At 40.3% G+C, this 26,319-nt stretch overlaps 1 protein-coding gene across 1 annotated transcript in view; it reads right to left on the reverse strand.

Annotated features, from left to right (window-relative positions):
• Nucleotides 1-26,319, reverse strand: part of LOC124279525 (protein YIPF4-like) — a 191,167-nt gene that overhangs the window by 115,690 nt on the left and 49,158 nt on the right. Inside the window, exon 2 of the mRNA XM_046715350.1 lies at nucleotides 15,783-15,955. Within this exon, the coding sequence (XP_046571306.1) occupies nucleotides 15,783-15,922 (140 nt within the window). The 5' untranslated portion in view covers nucleotides 15,923-15,955. The remainder of the gene's footprint in view (nucleotides 1-15,782; nucleotides 15,956-26,319) is intronic.

The raw sequence follows: 26,319 nt of genomic DNA on the forward strand, positions 1-26,319 counted from the left end.
ATGCAGTGGTGGGAGAATTAATTCTCCTAACTCACATTAATGTTCAAATTCCTTCCATTATCGTCATACAACGATCGAGTCGATGTCCTATGCGTAGATGTTATAGCTGTAGCGACTCTATATGAGTAGCCCTTGGCTATCAGTGATTTCTGTACATGCGCCAGACGTGCAGATGAAGGGTTAGTGATGACCTGTTGTACACGTCCGAATGTGGATGACGAAGTAGGACGTTCCGGGCGGGTAATGGTAATGGATTCGGTTCTGATAGCTTTTTAGGCCGACGAACCAGCTTTCACAGGCCAAAATGGCGCCACCAAAAGTAGATGAATCTTGCTGGTTGCAAATAAGTTTGAACTACCTTGGGTAGTAAGAGCCGGGGGGAGGAGGAAACATGCATGCATTCAGGCTTCCCAAGATATGGTTAATGCGTCGTGGTCCCATGCCTGAGGGTCCGAGATTGGGGACACATTGCTGAATCTGATGGTTGTACCGAGTGGCAAACAGGTCTACATCTGGTCGCGATAACGGGTAGATCATCGATTGGAATATCAGAGATAGTAGTTTCCACTCCGTGGGTGACGGGTGTTTGGGACATGACAGGGCATCAGTAATGACATTCCTCACCAATGGAATGTGTCGGGCTCTGGCCACTATGAGTGAATCAATTAGATGATAAAATAGAAACGTCCACTGCAGCAGAGCTGCTGATCCCTGATGGTTTATGTACCACACTACCATGGAATTGTCTGATTGAATCAGTAGATGGGAGGACCATAGTACTACTGCCCAATGCCGAACGGTGAGAATGACAGTGCTAAATTCGAATTCGTTGATATGAAGGGCCTTTTCTCCTGATGACCACTGCTCGGCCAGTTGATAATGGAGAAAGTGAGCACCCCAGTCCTCGAGAAATGTGTCGACGAACATGTGTTGAGTCAGTGTGGGGGGCACCATAGAGACTCCACCGCGAACATTCTGCTCCAAGTTACCCGAAGAGATTGAAAGTGTCTTTATCAACATTGATCCTCAACGCCGCCATCTCGAATGGAGCATCATACAGCAACCAACTGATGGAGAACCTACAACTTAGTACAAGTTAAGGATGAAACACCCAGATACCACAGTCCAAGCAAGTACATGTGTCTCTCCCACAGAGATCTGATCACAGCCATCAATATGGAGATCCTGTATTCTTACAGAAAATACCTCAAAGACATCTTCAAGATGGACATTGTGTACAAGATTGCTCATCAGGACTTACTTATCTGTGTGTTCTTAAATAGACTCAGTTCAGGATATACCATGTGTTATTGTTGATAAGTGCAACCAGGTATGTTAGATCACTAGCCAGTACATTATTGCATTTTAATGTCTAAACTGCAATGTATTTTTGCATGTGAAAAATGTGCTCAAAATTAATTCTGAAGATTGAAGTCAGATGAGAGATATTCTTGGACCCAGCCACCCACAAACGCACATGTATTTCATGTGTTAGTATTAAGAAGACATTAACAGCAAAGTAATATTCAGCATGATAGAGTTTTGAAGTCAGTGTAGGATTATATTTTTTTTTCATTGGGCATAGCAGCCACAATATATGGGCAAGTTCTGTCAACGACACAGGAATAGCACCCATTGTTGGATTATTATTTTTTTATTGGGCATAACACCCACACTATATGGGCAAGCTCCGTCACAGACACGGGAAGAGCACCCATCATACTTAAACGGGCAACAGTACCCACAAGTACCGTCTGAGTCGCGCGGTAAAGTTAGACTCCTGGGTTCAAATTTCTTAATGCGAAATATTTGCCGAGATGTTTAATGTGTACTTTTTATTACTACGCTAATTATTATCATTATTTGGTACTGAGTCTCATTGCAACAACAGACTCTGATTTCAAAGATATTTTCCAAAGTAGTAAATATCTGGATATGAAATGTACATCACAACGATCATTTCATTATTTTTCTGATAAGTCAGACTGACCAAATGATCACTCTCATACCGTTATTGCATAGATATATTTGCTGCAGAGGATGTCAACGACATCAAGAATTGTTCTTCAGTGATTATTTACTGATTCGAACTGTTGGTATTTATATAGCTTCACTCCTATCAGTTTGGACTCAAATTATTTAAGCTTGGGGTCCAAGCTTTAAGGAACTGAGAGAAGTTGTTATAGTGACTAATTCAGGACAGCCATCGTCCAATTATTTAAAAAGTAAACAAGAAAAAATTGTGTCCAGGGACACGGATGCCCCCGCTGACATTCATAAGACATATAAAGATCAATAATTGAACAAAATTCACGAAGAAGTTCAATAAACATCTATGCAACTATGACATGCACACCTTTCGAGTCTCAATGAAACACATGTATAAGCTTAATCAAATCTGTTGAGCAGTTTTTGTGGAGAAGTGGATAGGCTTAATCCCCTATTTCACTATCATCAGAGAGAAATTCAGGAAAATGTACCTAAGTTCAAAATTCTCTAAACATACAAAAAATTATAAAATATGAAAACAAAATATGAGATGCACACCTTTAGAGTCTCTATAAAAGACATATGTAAGCTAAATGAGTTTTGTGCAATGGTTTTTGAGCAGAAGTGGATAAAGTACACCCCTGTTGTATGGGACGAACTGGATGAATAGAACCAATTCAAGTTCAAACATCTGTAGAAGTGACAAAATTAAGAAATTGGATGAACAAGGTATGAGACTCACACCTTTAGAGTCCCAATGAAACACACATAGAAGGCCAATTCTGTTGAGCAGCTTTTGTGGAGAAGTTGATAGACTTCATCCCCTATAACACTATATTCAGAGAGAAATTCAACAAAATTTATGTAAGTTTAAACGGCATTAAAATTGGAAAAATAAATAAAATACAAAATCAAAATATGAGATGCACGCCTTCAGAGTCCTTATAAAGCACATGTGTAATCTAAATGAATTCCATAGAGTAGTTTTTGAGGAGAAGTGGATAACGTACACCCCCTGTTGGATGGAACGAACAGACTGAATAGAACAAAATTCAACTAAGTTCAAACATCTGTAAAAGTGACAAAATTATGAAATTGGATGAACAAGGTATGAGATGTACACCTTTAGAGTTCCAATGAAACACACGTAGAAGCTCAATCAATTCTGTTGAGCAGCTTTTGTGGAGAAGTGGATAGACTTCACCCCCTACAACAAAATTTATCTAAGTTCAAACGGCATTAAGATTGGAAAAATAATGTAATTTTTTTAGTAAAATTGATATTTTATACTTATCCTGACTCATGCTCTTTTGCTTGTCTTCTTCTTCTTGCGAACATAGTGGAACACTTGTGTCTCCCTAATTGAAGTTCCCTTCAATAAAGAAATCACTAATTAGTACTCACCACGAGTTACCTCCCCTGCCCAAGCGCGGGAACGAGGGCGCCACCTCAACCCATGTGCCTCACTCTCTCCTCATATACTGAGCCCAACATTTGAATTTTCAGGGAAATCCAAAGTGTTATGTGGGGAGGATGGGAGGACTTACCTCATGAGTCAGGATAAGTATAAAATATCAATTTTACTCTAAAAATTACATATTTTTCCTTATCCTGACTCATGCTCTTTTGCTTGTAGTATCCGACGGAAAAGGAGGTGGGAATATATAATACTTTGGATTTTAATAATTAGTGATTTGAATTGTGATGATTGTAATAACCCTATGGGAACTTCATAAAGGCACTGAACTGATGAATTCCTGCTGCTAACTTATCAGCTGCCATATAAAGGTTATTACAATTTACTTATTGTGATAAAGGTATATATAACATTAATACAATGCTTAAGACTAATAGACTTAAGCTTGTAAATATGATAGCAAAAACTCCTTAGAGTTTGTTAGCTAAAATACTTTATGATATATACATAGTACTGAGCTTAAGATATGATTAAACTTAAGCTAAATATATAATAGCAAAACTCCGTAGAGTTTGTTAGCTAATACATTTTATAATGTAACCATAATACTTAAGATATGATGAAACTTAAGCTAAATATATAATAGCAAAAACCCTTTAGAGTTTGTTAGCTAATATACTTATATGATATAAACATAGTACTGTGCTTAAGATATGAAAAAACTTAAGCTACATATATAATAGTAAAAACTCTGTAGAGTTTGTTAGCTAATACATGTTATAATGTAACCATAATGCTTAAGATATGAAGAAACTTAAGCTAAATATATAATAGCAAAAACCCTTTAGAGTTTGTTAGCTAATATACTTATATGAAATAAACATAGTACTGAGCTTAAGATATGAATGAGCTTAAGCTAAATATATAATAGCAAAACTCCGTAGAGTTTGTTAGCTACTATATTTTTACGATATGAGTATAGTACTGTGCTTAAGATATAATGAACTTAAGCTACATATATAATAGCAAAAACTCTGTAGAGTTTGTTAGCTAATACATTTATAATGTAACCATAGTACTGAGCTTAAGATATGATTAACTTAAGCTAAATATATAATAACAAACTCCGTAGAGTTGTTAGCTTATATATCGTATGATATAATAACCATAGTACTGAGCTTAAGATAATAAAAGAACTTAAGCAAAAATATATATAGCATGTAGCTATTTAGTACTGTTATAAGATAAGTAGAAATCTGTAAGATTGACTTATCTTCTACGAGGAACTGTCAACTGTTGTGCGAGGACCATGGGACCGAATTGGTGGATACCTGAGACGTCCTCGGTGGAGATATCTCTCAGATAGTGGTTGGCAAACACCATATCGGATCTCCAGAATTAACCCTCCATTATTTCCATAGCACTTGTGTAGAGCAATTGTAGATGTTAGCGCTCTAAAATCATGAGGATTAGAACCTCATGGAGGGTCGAGTCCTGCAGTCTTGTAGGCACGTAGTATGACAGTTCTGATTCAAAAGGAGATAGTAATATGTGAGACTTCAGTCTGCGTAGCTTGATGATAGAGGAAATAAATCTCTTGCATTTCCCCTCCTGTTTGGCTCGGCGGAGATATATTTACAGTGCTCTTACTGGCCATCGTGATAGATTCATCGTATCATGGGTCCAAGTATATCATCAAAGCGTGTTCATAAACCTCACTTGTGAGGTGTTGGAGCACTATATTCAGATCCCAAGTTGGAGCGTGAAACTTCCGTTTTATCCTCCAATCGGAAAGCTCGTAGCAAGGCGAGTAACTGGGTTTAGGTTAACTTGACGCCCGTTCTCAGTTATGATAGAGCTATTGCTGCAAGATAGGTGGACAAGTTGAGCCTTATAAAATCTTAGTCTGACGTATATAACATAAGTAGTCAGCCACTTGAGGATGAGTAGCATATCTAGCTGTAAAATCCTTCCTTTGCAGCATAATTGACAAACTGTGCCAATTGTCATCGTATAAGTTGCAAGTTAAGTTACGCAGGGCAAGCTAGACTGCTTTGCCGCTCTGGCTGAAAAACCTGTTATTCAGACACGCCTTGATACAATCCATACGTGAAGTTGGAATATTTTGTGCTTTCCGTGCACTTGTATGGTGTGCGGATGTATTAACAGATTCGAACACTCTGTAAGCTGTAGTATTGGTTGTCCGATTTCTTGAATAAGAGTTGGAAAACCACGTTCTCGCTGGTCAGTAGGCCACGACCAAAATCAGATGGAGGCTCTGCGTTTGACTGATTTTGAGTAACCTTGTGAGATTAACGCTGGTGGCGGAAAAGCGTACGCATTGAGTCCCATATGTTTGTTGAATCGAGTGGCAAATAGGTCTATTAGTGGAGTTCCTATTTCCTTGATAATTTGAGTGAATATCTCTGTATGAAGCATTCATTCTGTCGGCGATGTTATGTGTGGCCGAGAGAGAGCGTCTGCAATCACATTCTTTGCTCCTGGAATGCGATATGCTCTGACATGTATGTTGAGATTGTTGATTAAATCGAACAATTGAAACATAGAGTAGATAGGTTCGGGGACCTGGTTGAGCTTAGTTTGTTCACATAAAATGCCACTGTCGAATTGACTGTGAATCAACCACTGGGTATACTGTAGTAAGTTGCTACATTACATAAAGGCGTATCACTGCTTGCATCTCTAGCAGATTTATGTGTTATCGATTCCAGCTCTTATTAATGAGACGCCTATTCAAACATTCGATCTCTTGTTCCACCATAGTAGATGAGGTTTGACCTGAACCGGTAAAATGAACGGTAGAGATTCGTCTAGATGCGAATTGATGATGACTTGTAACGGATGTAATTGTAGTATGCCTCTGCCTGTCATGTCTTGAGCTGAAGTGCGTAACCCCAACAGGCTCCGCCACTGTCGTAGTGGTAGCGGAGAGAGTAAGGCTTGTGGAATTGACTGTTGGATCTTGATCAATGGTCCTCCGGTACAATTATACGATTCTGCGCCGTTACAAATCAAAACCTAGAATAGCAGAACTTGCGAAGGTTCTAGGTCCAACTAAAGTAGGTTTACTAACCATCTAGTTGTGTTAGTAGCTTGATGATGAAATTCAACTGTAGTCTGAGACGCTGTGGATTTGGATCCACTTGTATCCCATCGTCTAGGTAAATTCGCTACGAAGTCCTTGACGATGTAGGTGCACAACCAGGTGTGACTGTCATCGTTGAACTTTATGTAAAAAATCGCCTGACTGCCGTGCCCTCGTCCTTACTTGACAGGGGAGGTCTCTAACCTCAAGAAGGCAGCCCAATCATGAAGGTTCAGATTAGCTGGACTGTAAGGAGGCTTGCTCGTTCACTGATATATTGTTGTCACTTGCAACCTAAGTCTTGAACTGTGAACTATGATCGACCTCTGTGTAGGGCGTTGCCCATCGCGGTCCAATCAGAACAAGGCATTTTGATTCTGTAGAGTACCCGCGCTGTGATGTCACCGGTGTAGCAGGAAAAGGAACCTTGTATAATATAGTGCCGTCGTTGATATTAGAACAATCGTCAGTCTTCACCGTAGCTTCCCGAAGTTACCCGAGTGACCACGTGTTTCGAGGGTTAATGGTAAACACGCGAAACCTCCGGCGCGAAAATACCTCGCTCTGTAATATTGATGCTGGGTAGGTTATTTTCCTGGCTGTCGTGAAAGTAACTTCAGTCTTGAAGATAATTCCGACTTCCTTATATAAAGGTACAATAAAACTTGCAAGTTGTCAGCTTGTAGACTGTATACATGAATGTATCGTCATAATTGTAGAATTAAGCTGAACTTGTTGTACATATTTCTTCTCAGAAAACGTTGACGATTATGAGTTATACTCGCTGTAACAAGGCTGCTGTTCAATTTCGATATTGAATTGTCTGCAGATCTGCGTAATGGTCACGCATGTAGATAATCGTATCGTAGTTCGGGATTGCATAACTAGCAATCTATACGGAACGTTGATTCCTGTGAAGATCTATGAAACGTCGTTGACTAATTAATACAGCGACGTTCTGTGTTGTAAATAGCCTGTGCAATTGTCTTCGCGTAGGCTTGTAGACGGCATATGGCATACAGTTGATAGACAACTCATGCGATGTCTTGGACAGATTGACGAGTGGCTATATATGACGAGTGGCTAGTATATGGAGACCTTGGAGGAGACTTCCTCGGTGAACGCCGGAGACTTCGCGAAGCTCTCGAAGTATCCCTTCTAGATCTTCTGGGTGAAGTAGACTTGGAGCCAATTAACCTTCGCGACCTTCGCGAAGGTATCGAGTCAGAGCCCGATCAGTATATATATATGAGCGCTTGCTCCGCGAACGACCTCTGTGTTCTACAGAGAGTGGGGTCGGCGAAGCGCTACTCCTCCGCGACGTCCCTTGCAACTGGTGAGGCTCTAGCTCCTTCGCGGAGGCGGCCTGGGACTTCCTTAGCGAAGTGTCTAGAGTCCAATCAATATATGAGCGCTTGCTTAGCGAACGACCTCTGTGTTCTACAGGGTGTGGGCTCGGCAAAGCGCTCCTCCTCCGCGATGTCCCTCGCAACTGGAGAGGCTCTGGCTCCTTCATGGAGGCGGCCTGGGACTTCCTTAGGGAAGTGTTCACTATGGGCTGGGTTGCCCTTCGCGGAGGTTTTTCCCTGGACGACCTTCTAGACGAAGATGACTCGGAGCCTGTTTCTGGTGCCCTTCGTGAAGACCTTCGCGAAGCTTCATCTGCGTCCGGTCCTGGGGAGCGACGACTTGACCTTCGCAAAGGCTTTCGTGAAGTCTGGGGGTCCGCTGAGCGTTGATCATCGGCGTCCAAGGTAGGTGGTGATCTAGTTGTCCTTCGTGAAGGCCTTCGCGAATGCTGAACATCTGGGTCCTTCGTGGAGGTGGGCTGTGACGACCTTCGCAAAGGTGGCTTCCTAGACGATGGTTTCGTAGCAGTCACTTCGTTGACGGGGGGTCCCTCTGATGTGACGTCTACGTTGGAGCCTTCGCGAAGGCTCGAGGCTGGTTGCCTCTCCAGACCGTAGCAGTCTTACATCATCTTCATAATCTGACGCATCAGGTTGTCTGGGACGATCTGCGATGAAGTAGTTGCTGCCCTATCTGCGTTGGTAGCGACGGGACCCTCAGGAAGATCATCGGACATCAGCCTTGGTACATCAGGCTGCATGTTGATCAGCGCTGACATCACTGTTGCTGACATCGGTCATTCTTTTGATGTACATCAGGTATGATGATCGCTGATCATCATACAGGCCCAAATCTGCGACAGGAACAATCTCGGCTGAGAAAGTCCTAGTAGACTTCGTTGATTTCCCCTCAGAGGTCGACGCTGCCCTGGGGGTTTTGAGTCTGCGTTGAGATGAAGTAGAAGCCCTCTAGTCTTCGGCTGCGATGACGGGATATCTGGGGAAGCAGGACGCTTCTTGGAGAAAGCGGACTACGTCCCACGCCTTTCCACCGCTCTAGCAGAACACCAGACGGGAGGGGGGGTCAACCAACAGCAGTAGACTGGCGAGGGGTCAGGTGTATCAGTCATGGCTAGACTCTGCTTACGTGACCTATCTGCTGCGCGTCTCAAACGCAAAGTAAATATTTATTAACGGCAGAATTGGATAAATTAGTACAGCAACTGCAACGTGAAGAATTTGAACATGGCGCAGTACAGCTAGGGCATATTAAATGCGGATCAGCAGCAGAAAAAACGTAACCTGCAAACAGTACAGATTTTCATCGACGTAATCCACTGAACAAACACGGCGTCCCGTGAAAAAACAGTGGAAACACGAATAAATATCAATACATAATTGTTAAAGGATACTAGCTAAACCTCTATAGATGCCTATAAGAGGTAACTAGCTAAAAATAATCAAAGGATATAGTGTGTAGGGAGACACAGGCGCTCTCACATCCTGCTCACTGGGCGAAGAAGGAGAGAGTGAGGCACATGGGTTGAGGTGGCGCCCTCGTTCCCGAGCTTGGGCAGGGGAGGTAACTCGTGGTGAGTACTAATTAGTGATTTCTTTATTGAAGGGAACTTCAATTAGGGAGACACAAGTGTTCCACTATGTTCGCAAGAAGAAGAAGACAAGCAAAAGAGCATGAGTCAGGATAAGGAAAAATAATAAAATACAAAATCAAAATATGAGATGCACGCCTTTAGACTCCCTATAAAGCACATGTGTAATCTAATTGAATTCTATAAAGTAGTTTTGGAGGAGAAGTTGATAACGTACACCCCCCTGTTGGATGGAACGAACACTGGCTGAATAGAACGAGATTTAACTAAGTTCAAACATCTGTAAAAGTGACAAAATTAAAAAGTTGCATAAAAAGACATGTAGAAGTTCATTCAATTCTGTTGAGCAGTTTTTGTGGAGAAGTGGATATACTTCATCCCCTATTACACTATCATCATAGAGAAATTCAGCAAAATGTACCTAAGTTCAAATGTCTCTAAACCTACCAAAAAAACCAATAAAATACAAAAACAAAATATGAGATGCACACCATTAGAGTCCCAAGAAAGCGCATGTATAAGTTCATTGAATTCCACAGAGCGGTTATGGTGGAGAAGTGGATAGAATACATTCCCTGTTTCGGACGGACACCGAGGGTAACCCTATATGCCCCTGCCATATATGGCGGGGGCATAAAAACTATGTATGTAGTCAAGACATGTGAGACTTTATTGTAATATATACGTGACGCTAACCTGTATTCTTAATCACTACTGTACATCCTTATCACTACCGCATTGTACATTAACTTGTCAGCCCATTAATTATTGTATAAGACATTTATAACCTTAATTGGTAATCCCCCTTGGCCGTGTCTGCCATCACATCAACTGATCAAGGAAGTGCTATTGTTTTTCTATCTGTCCATTGTTGAGTCATCACCTGTCCATTGTTGTCAAAAACTGTATATATATACAGTCAACTCTCGTTAATCCGACACTTGTGGTTGCAGAGAAATATGTCGGATTAACGAAAATGTCGGATTAATGAAAATGTCAGATTAATGTATTTGTGTGAAAATATCAATGTTTACTAAATGTCATGATCGTCATACTGTTGCATGCATATCAGAAATGGTAGATCTAGTTATCTTCATCGTATGTAAAAATATTCACAGAAATAAAAAATACTTACAATACATACTTGTTTTCATTTATTAACATTCATAGATGGCATAACATACATATATAATCATGTGATGTATGCTCACATCTACATGTTTATGGATTGAAGAAAAACAGAAAGAGTCGGGTATTCCGACTGTCTGTGTTGGGACGACCACGAGCAGGATAATGCCGCTCATAGGAAACGCCCTGGGGTTGAGCAGGTACTCCGCTCCCTTCATTTATGCCTTGTATATTTGTTTGTCATGTAACAAAAGAAGTTTGAGCTAAACATATTCCTTATTCTTGTCAACGTATTGTACGTAGACTTCATCTTAATTCCGAGCTAATTCCCCAGTCTACACATATCCACGCGTTGACATACCTCTAACCATAACTCAGTGCTTGAGCTAAGGTAGAAACACCGAGTTACCCCAGCCAAAGTCAAACCGTTCTCAGGTGTTTCTGTCAAGCTCGATAAGCAGTCTCTCTCGGCTGGCTGACGAAATCCCGACACAATCTTACCGGGAATGGCACCGTTCATTGTTACTAGCAATTGAAGGCTGGATTTGATATCTGACTCATGGGACCAAGACAAGTCTGCCAGGGCACTTCAAAGTCACTCTTATCATAAAAAGTTCCGGTAAACAAACAGTAGTCCGCCTTTTGCAAACGTTACCCACGATGCAACAGTGTCAAAAATCAGGACAACACGGTCTTCGGTTAACCCGGGTGAGTCACATCCCATAAAATCCATGTCTACTTGACGAGACATCACTGCTACCATGTGTAGAAACTTGACCCATCTGTCCAGAAACTTGCTGATGATGTAAAAGGAAGGGTGCTGAAGATGACGAACTAAGCAAAGATTGCACCCAGCTATACACCAAAACGCTGTTCCGAGTAGTCTGTAGTAACTTGAATCAGTGAAGCGTCGCAAAAAACTTCTTGGATAGCAAGCTTATCTAATAATGCCCAAATGGGTGGTTGTAGAGCTGATATCTACACCAAAAGGTAGATTCATTGAACCGAATCATTCATCAAAGGTGAAGATCGGATGGTAGATTAAATCTGGAATGAGATGAGACCCGGTCACGGAGGAGTCTTGAGATCTGGGATCGTCAGAACATCAAGTGCCCAGTGTAAAATGTCTACATGTTTGACTTACTGACATAAAATCTGAATCGATTCGGCATGGTGAATCACATTGCTACTACTGTACCTCTGTTCAACCAGCAGAAAAAAGGGTACCAGACAGTTATGTGACTAAAAACTTAAGCGCTTCACAAGCTGTGAGGTAATTATTATAGGATATTTATATAGCTCACATATCCACGCAACTACTACATGCTCAAGGCGCGGGTATTGGTAATCCGGATAAACTAAACAGACTATCGTGCTTAGAGCTTGCCACTCTGTGGTGAGGAATTCAGAGCTTCACAAATGCCCTGAAAACTAGGATCATGTTGAAAACTAGTATAGTTCGACAAATTTGGCAAATTCTAGATGCAAGTTCACGATTCTCATGATGTAAAAACCCAGTGTTGACAAGTCCCGATCCTTCATGTTGAAAGTAATAACTAGAATATCTGGTATCTTGCTCTAGGTAGCTGTAGGTGGTCGGGAAACCAAGTGACCATGTGTGTCGAATCAACCAAAACAATTCCTGCATCTTAAAGGCGACTGGCATAGCCCGAACCATGAAAAACAAAGACGAGGTTTGATGTGGGTTAAGTGTCTTGGGAGGCATCCTAGACACAAATAGGGTAGGCTCTGACGAACCAGTAAGCTGGAAAGATGCGCCATGTTGGCAATAGCACGAGACAACAGTGGTGATTCGCTGAATTCAGTGATCAATGGAATTGGTAGGCAAGGCCCGAACAACAGATTATTGACGAATGCTGCCAGTTCGATGAATGCTGACGGTTTCGTGATCTTGAACGGCCAGATGAACCGGTTCAGCGATATGATGCGGTTCGGCCTGGTGAAAAGGTACGGCATGGTGAAGCGATTCAGGCTGGTTTACAAATCAGTTCAGCTCAGTGATCTGGTTCAGAATGGTGAGCCGGAATGTTGATGTGATCTGGATCAGCGCTGTGGTTTGGATCGGTTCGAGAATCGGAACGTTTCAATGATCTCAGCCGATGGAGAGACCTAGAACGATGTGAAATGTTCAAAAAGGTGAATCGTTTCTGTGAGGAGAGCTGTTACGGCGAGGCGAACGGTTTCGGTGTGGTGAATCGATTCGATGATGTGAGCCATTTCGGCAATAAGAAACAGTCATATATGGCAAATTGAGTCGCTCCTGTGACCCAATATGCCAAGGCGAAATGGTTCAGCCTGGTAAATCCATTCAGCGATTTGACGCTGTAGATCAGCTGTGTGAGTCAGCTGGCAACACAGAGCGGTTCGATGAGGTGGAACGACGAGTAGACATCTCATTACACAATGCCATATAGGTGTGGATTCGAATCCCGCATGGGACTCAACCCAACAAAAGTACAAGAAACTGTACTTAACGAGTACTGTAGACATCTGATGATGTGCCAAAAAAATCATCACCTTCCGACAGAGTAATCTTCAAACGACGAGCAGTTAATACGGGTCGTTGAATGCAGGGGTTTTGTCGGGTGATTGACCATGCCCTGTTGAAGTATAACGAGCTCTGTCTGCCAGCCAACGGGAGCAAGCACGTCTATATGCTCTAAAACCGTCTTAGATAAGGGAGCACATTCCCGACAGTGCTTGCTCCAGGAACACAGGCCAATACAATCCACATATGACGAGTGGGGATCCGAGGAAGAAATTGTTGCTTACGCTGTGCGCAAAAATACACTACTTAGGGTCAACTATCCATGATATATTTCTCACGTTAACTTGTAAGGAAAACTGAGAACTCTCACCATACGTCCACACAGTGGTGCGACAAGAAGAAGAATGATCACTCTGAGGTAGTCACGAGGGTAGATATATAGGGGAAGCGTGCTGCATGCTCAGCATGGGACTAGGGACCTGTCCTATAAGGAGAGTAGCCTGGGGAACACGGGCATATGGACAAGAGAGGCCTAAAGGGAAAGTTCGCATTCGTTCCACTCAGCGTCGAATCAAGAGAGAAGAGTGCAAATCGTGAGATAGGATAAGTTTAAAAATTTAAAAATATAATCATGCTGAACCACTACAAATTCCATATCAAAATGTGGGAAATTGAATACAAAGCATATTTCACTCCACATTTATATGTCTAATGCTTATAGTTTTAGCTGTAGCATAGTTTTTGCAGACAGATGGACAAGTTCAAGATAATGGCGTCCATCTTTACAAATGGCCGCCAAAAACACATTTAGCTGGGCATGGGAGGTGTCCATCACATGATTCCATAAACTACATACCTTAAGCTATATGAAAATCATAGTGGCTGTGTGCCCCTCAGTTTTGTAGTCAACTCCATATTTTCAAGGCCTGGCTCAAAGACTACCAGTGTCCGGTGTAGGTTAAATACCCTGTAAGAAAGGCAGTCCTGAACTGATTAAGAGGGATTGAACCCAACATGCCACACAATGGGTTTGGACTCAGTGTCTGGGGATTGTTATATGCCCCGCATGTATGGCAGCCACAGACAGATCAACGGGGATTGAACCCAACATGCCAAAATGTCATCAGGAAATCACTCATCATGTCTGGTATGATTCACAGATGGAGTTTGGTTACTTACAACCCATTCTTGGTTCATTTCCTTTGGATACCTTCTGTTCTGTGAAAATATAAAATTAATACCCAACATCATCGTTATCCACCATTTTACCACTAGACTGATTTGTAGACCAAGTTTCATCCAAACACATTCAATGGTTTTGGAGTTTGTCTAACAAGCATTATGGTCAATCCCAAATCATCAAACAGCACCATGTCACCAATAAGCTGACCTGAATAGCAACTTTCACAAGAAATATTCAATGGTTTACGAGTTCTGCTCTGAAAACACCCCCCAGATGACTGCCAGTTGGATGGACCGACAGACAAACCTTGAGACAAAATTCTAGAGCATAGGGTGTCTATACCCTAATTTTTAAAGAAAAGTGAAGTGATTTTGGGGAATAAATTCTGGAAGCAATCTCTCTGTTAATGGTGCTCTAATGATTTTCAGACACTAGTTGTGGCCATATCATGTATGAAATCTGTCTTCCCTGGAACTTGCTTAACTTAATGTGGCTTTGGCAAGTGATTCAGAAGGTTATGTTAAAAATAATCAGAGAACCACCGAGAGATTCAATTTAGACATAAGTTCTCATAAGTTGATGGAAGGATGATCTTTGACAGATAATCCATTTAGATGAAGAGCGGAATGCAATGTTGATTCATAACCTTCAATGGTAGTGTGGTTTAGCTTCTTATCTTGACATATACAGCTTGCAACTTTGGGAATAGTTTACTGGACTATATCTACCAGGTAGTGTTGTCGTCTCCACTTGATAAACTTCTTCCCTTGATTGTCATAAAAGAGGAACAAATATTAAGGATGGACCATCACCGTGGTCTGTTGGAGTGACGACTGAGAAGTGTTAAAATACATGCCTCCACTTCATGAGAGCATAATATATCACTTTCGTCTCCAACCAGTTGATGTGGAGGATCTTCTCTGGCATCTTCCTTTGATATTAAACCTTGATCTCTGTGATTTCACCAATGAAGATTCTGAATCAGATCTGACGGTAACTGTATGAGGGTATCTAGGGCATGGGAAGATAAGTGAAGATACGGCAACATGAAAAGTCAGTGGCATTCCCAAACTCTGCTGATCAGCTGGAGAAGAAAAAGTAGCCAGGGATGATTTGATTTCTACCATCTTCTCAGCTTAGCTGTATGACTCCTCTTAGCCTTCTACATCTATTTGACGCAACAATTTTCTAAAAGACTCTGATTTAAGCCTCTTAAAAAAGATTTTCATCATTGATGGAAAAAGTATACAAAGTTTCAGCTTTGTTCATCACGATCTTTCAATGGATAACAGACAAAAAGGCCACAACATAAGATCTCTTGGTTGATTTTCATTCAAGATAGCTGTAAATCGATGTCATTGCTTCATATAACATACTAAGATCATAATACTATTTTTTCCTGCATGAGTTATTATCAATACCTTGACCAGAACAGGCAAATTTCAACACTTAAACAATTGCTCAGGTGACGTTGCAACCACAATCACTCACAGTAATGGTTTCTGATCTTCTTCATCCAAATCTTCTTCTTCCAGTAACCAGTCAAATCCTTTGGCATGCAGAAAATGAGCAGTAACTCCACGCTGTGTAATGCTATAGCCTGCTTTTTTGCCTGCCGCCCACATCTTCATTTACTTTAATTGAGCCATCCACCAATTCCATACCTGTAAAAGTCATAACATAATAAGAGCAGAACATACCAGTATAGTAAAAGTATGTTTAAACAGTTTATGTGCTCTTTCTTTCTACATTACTTCAACCTCAAGTCTCACCCATTAATTGCAAATGAATCACATATTGGGCTCTTCTAGCCATTAAGTTGCTGTGTATTGTCAAGATCACAGTAAATTTTGATTATATTAATTAAATAAAGATATTGTCATTTGTTTAAAGTTATACATTAAGCTTTCAGCATTGTTGTTAGATACTGTCACACAACAGTAATGTGTCAGAGACAGGAATGACTGATGGCTGAGGTGTTGAGTGATATAACAATAGGGAGGTCAGGGATAGCTTTGGTAAGGTGGTCAGATTAAATACTGGTAAGTGTGTAAGTATGTTTTGAAAGGTAAGACACTATTGTAAGAATGTTTTGTAAGGTAGTGACACTACTGTAAGTGACCGCCTCCGTGGTGTAGTGGTTAGAGCGTCCGCCCGGAGAGCGGAAGGTCGCGGGTTCGATCCCCGACCGCATCATACCAAAAGACGTTAAAATATGGTACTTGTTGGTCCCTGCCTGGCGCTCGGCATTAATGGGTACAAGGACTGGTCGGCTCGGAGTCAGTATAATGTGTCTGAGTGGGGTATTCATGCTTCACTGCGGCATGGTATCTAGTGGGCTAGCACTATAAAACCAGCTTAAGTCTGGGCTAGTACAAGCAGGCACACATACACATACACACGCATGCACGTCGTCATTTGAGCGAAATATTCTCAAGCACGACGTAAAACCCAATTTCACCTCACCTCACTACTGTAAGTATGTTTTGTAACATAGTTACACGGTGTAAGTATGCACTGCAAGGTAGTGACACCACTGTAGGTATGCACTGCAAGGTAGTGACACCATTGTAGGTATGCACTGCAAGGTAGTAACACCATTGTAGGTATTCACTTCAAGGTAGTGATACCATTGTAGGTATGCACTGCAAGGTATTGACACCATTGTAGGTATGCACTGCAAGGTAGTGACACCATTGTAGGTATGCAGTGCAAGGTAGGGACACCATTGTAGGTATGCATTGCAAGATAGTGACACCACTGTAAGTATGCACTGCAAGGTAGTAACACCATTGTAGGTATGCACTGCAAGGTAGTGATACCATTGTAGGTATTCACTGAAAGGTAGTGATACCTTTGTAGGTATGCATTGCAAGGTAGTGACACCATTGTAGGTGTGTACTGCAAGGTAGTGACACCATTGTAGGTATGCATTGCAAGGGAGGGACACCATTGTAGGTATGCACTGCAAGGTAGTGACACCATTGTAGGTACGCATTGCAAGATAGTGACACCATTGTAGGTATGCATTGCAAGGGAGGGACACCATTGTAAGTATGCACTGCAAGGTAGTGACATCATTTTAGGTATGCATTGCAAGATAGTGACACCATTGTAGGTATGCACTGCAAGGTAGTGATACCATTGTAGGTATGCACTGCATGGTAATGACACTATTTTAAGTATGTTTTGTAAGGTAGTGAAACTATTGTAGGTATGCACTGCATGGTAATGACACTATTTTAAAGGTCACATGCAACCAAAAAATCAAACATAATTAGAACACAATTATCACTTATTCATGACATATAATATACATTGCTGGTTATGAAAAAACATAAAAACTAAATTATAAGCGTACAATCGCAAATCATAAGTGCAATATTTTGTACTTGGGTTTACTTCCCAAGAAACGAAGCAGCCGGGATACCGAACCCAGTCAGAGCGGGTGGGTGTGCACTCAAGTGTAACGGCTGGTTTATTTGCAGACGCTCTCACGCCTCATTGTGTGTGTATATATATAGAGATGTTGGGTTTTGTAAATACATGCTCATTATTGGTGTTTCTAAGATGCCCAGCGGTTAGAACAATTGAAAAAAACATACATTATCAGACAATAAAGTTATAGTTTTTTGATGACGTAACAATTGAATGACGTTATCCCGTCACTGCACCATTCTAGTGTGCCCCTCGTAATCGAACCATTTTACATTACGTCACAATGTAAGCGACGTCACGATGCATGTCAGTTGTCATTGCCTCGTACAGCCTCCTACAGTAAACTACTGCGTTGCATCCCGTTTCTTGGTTTGCAGTTGCTTCACTCACCTAACATCACTGGTGGAAACAATACGGTTATGTTTTCTGACGTTTTAAATGTCTCAATTCGACTCACAAGTTTTCAGCGACACGGTAACGTTTGCAATGTTTACATTCCCACAATGCAATCGTGGAATGTCGCTTGACTACTCAGCTTCGTCTGGATGTACTGATCTAAACATACGTTGGTAGTAGAAATGCGACGTTCACATGGTTTACGTTAATCACAGATGTAATTAAAATAATTTAGAGAAGATATTTAATCCGAACGTAAACCGTCATCAAACTGTTTATCATTTGTTTTTCTGGTAACGTTAGGTCTTAACGTAGGGGACAGACACATCAATAGAACAGCGGCGCCAGCTAGCCCTGTGCGAGGATTCTTAATTTAGGTCACCGACACTGTCGTTTGTTTTCTGCCTTAAATTAATTGTAATTATCCTTAGAAAGTATTAAATTTGGCATCTTAGAAAGAAATACAGTTGGCTCTACCACCATGTATAGTGTAATAAAACACACTTTAAGCCCTGAACTATTATGACGTTAAAGCACTTTCGGACGCAAGCGTCCTCGTGCTTTAACTATAATAGTTCAGGGCAAAAGTGTGTTTTATTACACTATACATGGTGGTAGAGCGAACTGTATTTCTTAAATAACATTTTGCAATCAACAGACATCATAACATGGCATGTGTACAAGTATCACACCTGCCTGTCTGTGTAATTACATAATGTGACAGAGACCGAACTCAGGCCATAAATCAATGCGTTTTGTTTATGGTGTATAGCCTGATAGGTGTTAAGTTCAAATTGCATGTGGTCAGTGATTGAACTTGTGTATTGAATATTGTCATTAGCAGACGGGCAGGCAGACACATAGGTGTCAATAAGACAGACATTGAGTTTTGTCTATCACAACGACATATCTATATCACAGTTAGAAATTCTGTCAACGCTAAATAATGACATCGCTTTTAAGTATCGAACTGAGAAAGTGACTCGGTAAGAAGAACGTGTGGTGAAATAGACAAATGAAGTTACATAAACAGTTAAATCGGTAATCTGCTGTCATAACATATAAAAAGCTCGCGCCTGTGAAATATCAACAAAACATTAGAAAAATAGCTCACACCAAAGCCTTCACCGAATATTCACGGGACAACCCGGACAACCTGGACAACCCGCAGCGCGAACCTATTTCACTGTGCATGTGCTATGAGCGCAGCCCAGCCCAGCTGTTGAAACCACTTTTCCCCCCAAGCGTTTGGGGAAAATTAGTGAATCGTTTATTTTTCAACTTTATAAGTTGAATTTGCATTTTTGATGATTTGTTTCGGTAAGTCCATACCGAAAGGTATCAGAATCTGCAAAGTTGTGTTTTACGTTGCATGTGACCTTTAAGTATGTTTTGTAAGGTAGTGAAACTATTGTAGGTATGCACTGCATGGTAATGACACTATTTTAAGTATGTTTTGTAAGGTAGTGAAACTATTGTAGGTATGCACTGCATGGTAATGACACTATTTTAAAGGTCACATGCAACCAAAAAATCAAACATAATTAAAACACAATTATCACTTATTCATGACATATAATATACATTGCTGGTTATAAAGAGTTACCGTCCCTGATCGTGAAAGCATGCCAACTTACACTCAGGCGAGAATTATGCGTATTTGAGACATTTGCGTACGTTTTAAGGGCTTAAAATAACAGAAAGACACTGTGACAAGCAATGGGCATAGATATTTCAGTCTGGAGATGTCGTATTGGAGGTTTCCGAATGCCTAGAGGACTGAGACAGATAGCCCATGTTGACAACTACAGTGGACAAACAACATGGACGCCCGCCATGGATCTCCAGTACCAACTGTTTGCTGTCATCACTACACTCACTATCATCGTGCTGTCAAGTGAGTCAATATGCAGTTTGTTTTCGGAATCGAACAATATGCTGAATATATTCTATGAACTTCCACATACAAGCAATTTTAACACCAGCTCGTGCGAAGTGTGCAACCCTGGCAAGATAGTCTGGTTTGACCCAGTCTTGAAATTGATCATGGCAGGTGACGTCGAATTGAATCCTGGACCCCCAAAGAAAACCCGGACAGTGACAGGACCTCAGGAACAGGACGACAGTGATGTAAGTGTGAAGGACTCTATTGATGCCCTTTCACAACAAATAAATACTTTGAACTCCACTATTCGTGTTATGAGCGAAACACTCTCTGCCTTGAAAACGGTTGTAGACCAAAACACCATACACGTCAATAATCAACTCGAAAAGATCCAAGCAGAGAACAGTGATTTGAAGATGACCATAAAAAGGCAGTCAACAATTATATCATCCTTGGAGAACAAAATTGACAAAAATGAAGCTTACTCCAGGCGTAACAATCTACTGATATTTGGTCTGAAAATGAAAGATAAAGAAAGTAACAACGATACTAAAGCGATACTTCAGACGTTTATGGTGGAGGACCTGGAAATAGATGATGCAGATGAGATACAGTTCGACACAGTACATAGACTTGGGGCTAGGCGTGGAACCAGTACACCTGCACCTATCATCGCTAAGTTTGTATCTCGAGACGACAAGAATTGTATTCATGCAGGCGAAGAAACACCTTAAAGGTAACAATGAATATCGGATCTCTGAGGACTTCTCGATGAAAGTTAGAGAAAGAAGAAAGAAGTTAGGACCCCATCTCAAACAGGCCAGAGAGGATGGTAAAACTGCCTTCCTCAAAACAGACTATTTGATCATCGATGGAGTCAAGTACTTCTTTAATGAGGTGACAAATGACGTCACGAGAGAGTATCTAGGTCCTCTGATTACGGTAGAGAACCACTGGATACCAGTGATCCTGTGGGTGGGCCACCACGTTATAGCGAGGAGGCTGTGACCTGAGAAGTGATACTCAACAGTGCTCACGCACATCGTGCACTAGCTCGTGCAACATTGTACATGAGACGCTGACCTCATTTCTGTCCTGGAACGTGAACGGATTGTATACAAAGACAAGTAATGATGACTTTATCTCATTCTGTAGCAATTATAATATCATTGGACTAGTAGAAACATGGGCGAAAACGTTGGATGATTTTAAACATTTGTTTATTAACCATGTTTTATTTCAGTCTGTGAGACCAAAAGAGAAGAAACTTGGACGACATAGCGGAGGGGTTGCTGTATTTGTACATAATGATTTTGCTCAGTATTTCCAGAGGATCCATGATGACTGGATAGACTGTGTGTTTCTCGTATCGAAACATATTTTGATTAATGAGAAGAAACTTATAATAGGAATTGTGTATGTGAAACTTGAAAACCAAGAAAGCAGTGATGGTATTGAAATGCTAGAAAACTATTTTGCTATATTATCAGATGAATTTCCTAACAGTGAATACATTGTTTCTGGTGACTTTAATGCTAGAACTGGTGGGGAAGCTGACTATATCAATTTCGATAATACAGATTATCTTCCAATAGATGATGTTTGTTATGATGTGTACGATATACCTGATGCACGGAAATATAAAGATGAAGAGGTAAATAACTATGGACGTGAATTCCTGGACTTGTGTAAAACCTTGAACTTGTTTACTTTGAATGGGCGATTCTCAGATGTCGGTGACTACACATACATAGGACCCACAGGCTGTAGTACCCCTGACTATATATGTGTTTCTGCATCGCTATATCAACATGTTCAAGATTTCAACATTGTTTCACGCACTGAATCTGACCACTTACCACTAACTGCTAGTCTTACTTTATCGATGGAACTGTACCCTGGCCCCAACAGTGATACTGTTCTCTGTCACGACAGAACAAGATATAAATGGAATGAAGCTAAACGAGAAGAGTTTGTAAGTAACTTATCTCTACCCTCCTCTACCCAGATGCTAGAAGATTTCATGGACTGTGTCAACGTGGATGTTAATAAAGCAACTGACAAGTTACAACAAATACTACACGAATGTGGAAAAAGCATGAAAATGCACCAACGAAACATCAAACATATGAAGAGTCAGCCAGACTGGTTCGATGCCTATTGTGAATCCGCGAAAAGAATAAAATACCAGAATCTTAATAACTTTAGGAAACTCTCAACGATAGAAAACTATCAAAACTACAAAAGAAGAAGGAACTGTTTTAAATCGCAATGTAAGACAAAACAGAATGATTACAAACTTTTCATCAGCACTAGTATTCGGACAGCTGCAAACGACAAGGACTGTACGACGTTCTGGAAGTTAGTGAAGAAGTACATATCATCACGCAGTACAGAGAATGGCGTCACTCCATCATCATGGGTAGAGCATTTCAGAAAACTTTTAAACCCAACTACTATAGAAAATGCCCAATTCACCGAAGATACAATAAGGTTCATCAGCAATCATACATCTGATGTATGTGCAGCTTGCCAAAATCAAAATGACATTTTATCTATGGAATTCACCAACCAAGATGTGCTCAACGCCATTAGACACCTGAAAACTGGGAAATCTCCGGGCGACGATGGCATCCCTTCTGAATTCTATAAATCAACGGAGGATATACTAGTACCCTATCTGGTTCTACTCTTCAATAGTATATTGAATTCTGGTGTGTACCCTGATGCGTGGACATCTGCCATTATAATGCCTATCCACAAGAAAGGAAATATGAGTAACCCTGATAACTTCCGGGGGATATCGTTGCTAAATATCATGAATAAAATATTTGCTTATGTTATGAATGGAAGATTAGAACTATATCTCGAAGTTAAACAAAACTATTGGGGATTACCAAGGAGGATTTCAGTAAAGACCATTCAACGATTGACAATATCTTTATCCTCCAAGCAGTTGTGTCTAAATATATCTCTCGAAAAAGGGGAAACTATATTGTGCCTTTATAGACTTTAGAAAGGCGTTTGACATGGTGAATAGAAATAAACTGTTATATATTTTATTACAAAATGGTATCCATGGTAAATTTTTCAATGTCATAAAAGTATGTATACTAATGTTAAATCAACAGTTACTTTTGATTATGGTAAACAATTAACAAACTATTTTTACAGTTCCTGCGGTGTCAGACAAGGATGTACACTAAGCCCAGTGTTGTTTTCGCTATTCATAAATGAGCTTGTGTGTGATTTGCAGAGCCAATTTGATGATGGTATCTTTATATCCAATGAAATGTTGAACCTTATTGCCTTGTTGTTTGCTGATGATTTGATACTAATTGCAGATAGCGTTGTTAAGTTGCAAAGGCGATTGGATGCCCTACATAATTATTCTTATAGATGGGGTATGGACATTAATTTAGCTAAAAGTAAAATAATTGTCTTTAAAATGGGTGGGCCTCTGTCAAAATATGAAACATTCTTCTTTAATGGGAATCCTATGGCAATAGTAAATGCATATAAATATTTGGGGTTAATGACTAGAGCCTGTAAAACATTAGCGGAGCAGGCAAGTAAAGCATTATGGCCTATAAAATCTTTGATCAGACGTTTTGAATTTACAGTAAAAGATGCGTTCTTTTTATTTGATAAAAAGATTACTCCAATTCTTACATACAGGGCTGAAATTTGGGGTTGGGAAGAAAGGAGTAATATTGAAATTATTCATAGGAAGTTTTGTAAATTTGTTCTCCATATTAGTTATAAATCGTCGAATGCTGTATCATACTGGGAGTGTGGAAGATATCCACTTTATGTTTCCTATCATATTAAATGTATTAAGTATTGGCTACGATTGTTAAGAATGCAACGTCAAAGATATGCTTTCCAATGTTATAATATGCTGTTGTCCATTCTTGAGAGAAAAAGGCCGAGTTGGGCCAATCAAGTAAAATATTTACTTTTTCGTTATGGCTATGGTTTTGTTTGGAAAAGCCAAGAGGTTGGGGATCCAGATCATTTCATTTATATCTTTAGTCAACGTGTTAAAGAATGTGCTTATCAGAACTGGCACTATTCTCTTCAGAGTGATTCTCTCGCATTTTATAATTCTCATAAGTCTTTGCTTAATTGTGAAATATATTTGTTAAACATTAGTTCCCATGAGCATAGACGTGTATTAACTTTATTTAGAAGTGGATATCTGAGTAAGAAAAATGTCTTTACTAATAACTCCTACATTTGTAAACACTGTAATGTAATGCTGAATGAAAGACATGTACTGTATGATTGTGTATATTTTGTAACAGAGAGAAAGCGATTCATCCCAAATTGTAGTAATGGTAACAATAATAATGTACAAACTTGTGCCAATCAAATAATAACACCTTTCTGTTAAATCTTGCTAAAATTTCTTAAACATGTGTTTGAATGTATAAAACTAAAGAAAGTAACTCTGTAGAATCTTATGTTATATTGTACATTTGTACTTTGGGTCATATGGCCTTTCTACAAATAAACATCTTGAATCTTGAATCTTGGTTATGAAAAAACATAAAAACTAAATTATAAGCGTACAATCGCAAATCATAAGTGCAATATTTTGTACTTGGGTTTACTTCCCAAGAAACGAAGCAGCCGGGATACCGAACCCAGTCAGAGCGGGTGGGTGTGCACTCAAGTGTAACGGCTGGTTCATTTGCAGATGCCCTCACGGCTCATTGTGTGTGTGTATATATATAGAGATGTTGGGTTTTGTAAATACATGCTCATTTTTTGTGTATAACATTTTGCAATCAACAGACATCATAACATGGCATGTGTACTTGTGCTTTAACTATAATAGTTCAGGGCAAAAGTGTGTTTTATTACACTATACATGGTGGTAGAGCGAACTGTATTTCTTAAATAACATTTTGCAATCAACAGACATCATAACATGGCATGTGTACAAGTATCACACCTGCCTGTCTGTGTAATTACATAATGTGACAGAGACCGAACTCAGGCCATAAATCAATGCGTTTTGTTTATGGTGTATAGCCTGATAGGTGTTAAGTTCAAATTGCATGAGGTCAGTGATTGAACTTGTGTATTGAATATTGTCATTAGCAGACGGGCAGGCAGACACATAGGTGCCAATAAAACAGACATTGAGTTTTGTCTGTCACAACGACATATCTATATCACAGTTAGAAATTCTGTCAACGCTAAATAATGACATTGCTTTTAAGTATCGAACTGAGAAAGTGACTCGGTAAGAAGAACATGTGGTGAAATAGACAAATGAAATTATATAAACAGTTAAATCGGTAATCTACTGTAATACCATATAAAAAGCTCGAGCCTGTGAAATATCAACAAAACATTAGAAAAATAGCTCACACCAAAGTCTTCACCGAATATTCACTGGACAACCCGCTTCCAAGCTCCACGAACCTATTTCACTGCGCATGTGCTATGAGCGCAGCCCAGCTGTTGAAACCACTTCAATTCCCCCAAGCGCTTGGGGAAAGTTGGTGAATCGTCATTCTCTTCCCACAGAGGTTACTCCTGTCATATCTTCCTACATAACCTCTGTTCTAATACGGCCCTTTCATGGTGTGAGCGTTCAAGACTCGTGATTGGAGACAATCAGATTTAGTTGTGCAATCAGCGACGTTGTTTCAAAAGTGATCATTCGCAAGGCCTCGGTAATTTCCGTATGCTTCGAGAAAACTAAACTTCTTCCCCTGCGCGATGCGCAAAAGTTTCTTCTAGACAGAACTCAGTCATGTTATGGCGGATCAGTGGCGTCTCCATCGCCCTCGTTGACAACGGACAAGCTAGCCATTAAACGTCTTGTGTGTAACATCAACACAAGTCACCGGCAGATGGGGGATATTTGTGGCCCCACATTTGCTTGTGTTAGTTAAGTTGAATCTAAGTCGATGTAACAGGCTTTCTGATTGGATGGAAAGAAGGGAGATAATTCGTGTTGCGATCTTTTGCCGCTAGGGGATTTTACGAGAACCGGGAAATATGGCCGTATTAGAACAGAGGTTACGTAGGAAGATATGACAGGAGTAACCTCTGTGGGAAGAGAATGGTGAATCGTTTGAACTACGATTTCGAGCAGTTTTTTTTCATCGCATTATTTTTCAACTCTATAAGTTGAATTTGCATTTTTGATGATTTGTTTCGGTAAGTCCATACCGAAAGGTATCAGAATCTGCAAAGTTGTGTTTTACGTTGCATGTGACCTTTAAGTATGTTTTGTAAGGTAGTGAAACTATTGTAGGTAGGGGTGACTATTGAGGGGGAAAACAACTG

This window comes from Haliotis rubra, unplaced genomic scaffold, assembly GCF_003918875.1.
Source record: "Haliotis rubra isolate DU_JTF1 unplaced genomic scaffold, ASM391887v1 Scf251, whole genome shotgun sequence".
Taxonomy (NCBI): Eukaryota; Metazoa; Mollusca; class Gastropoda; order Lepetellida; family Haliotidae; genus Haliotis; species Haliotis rubra.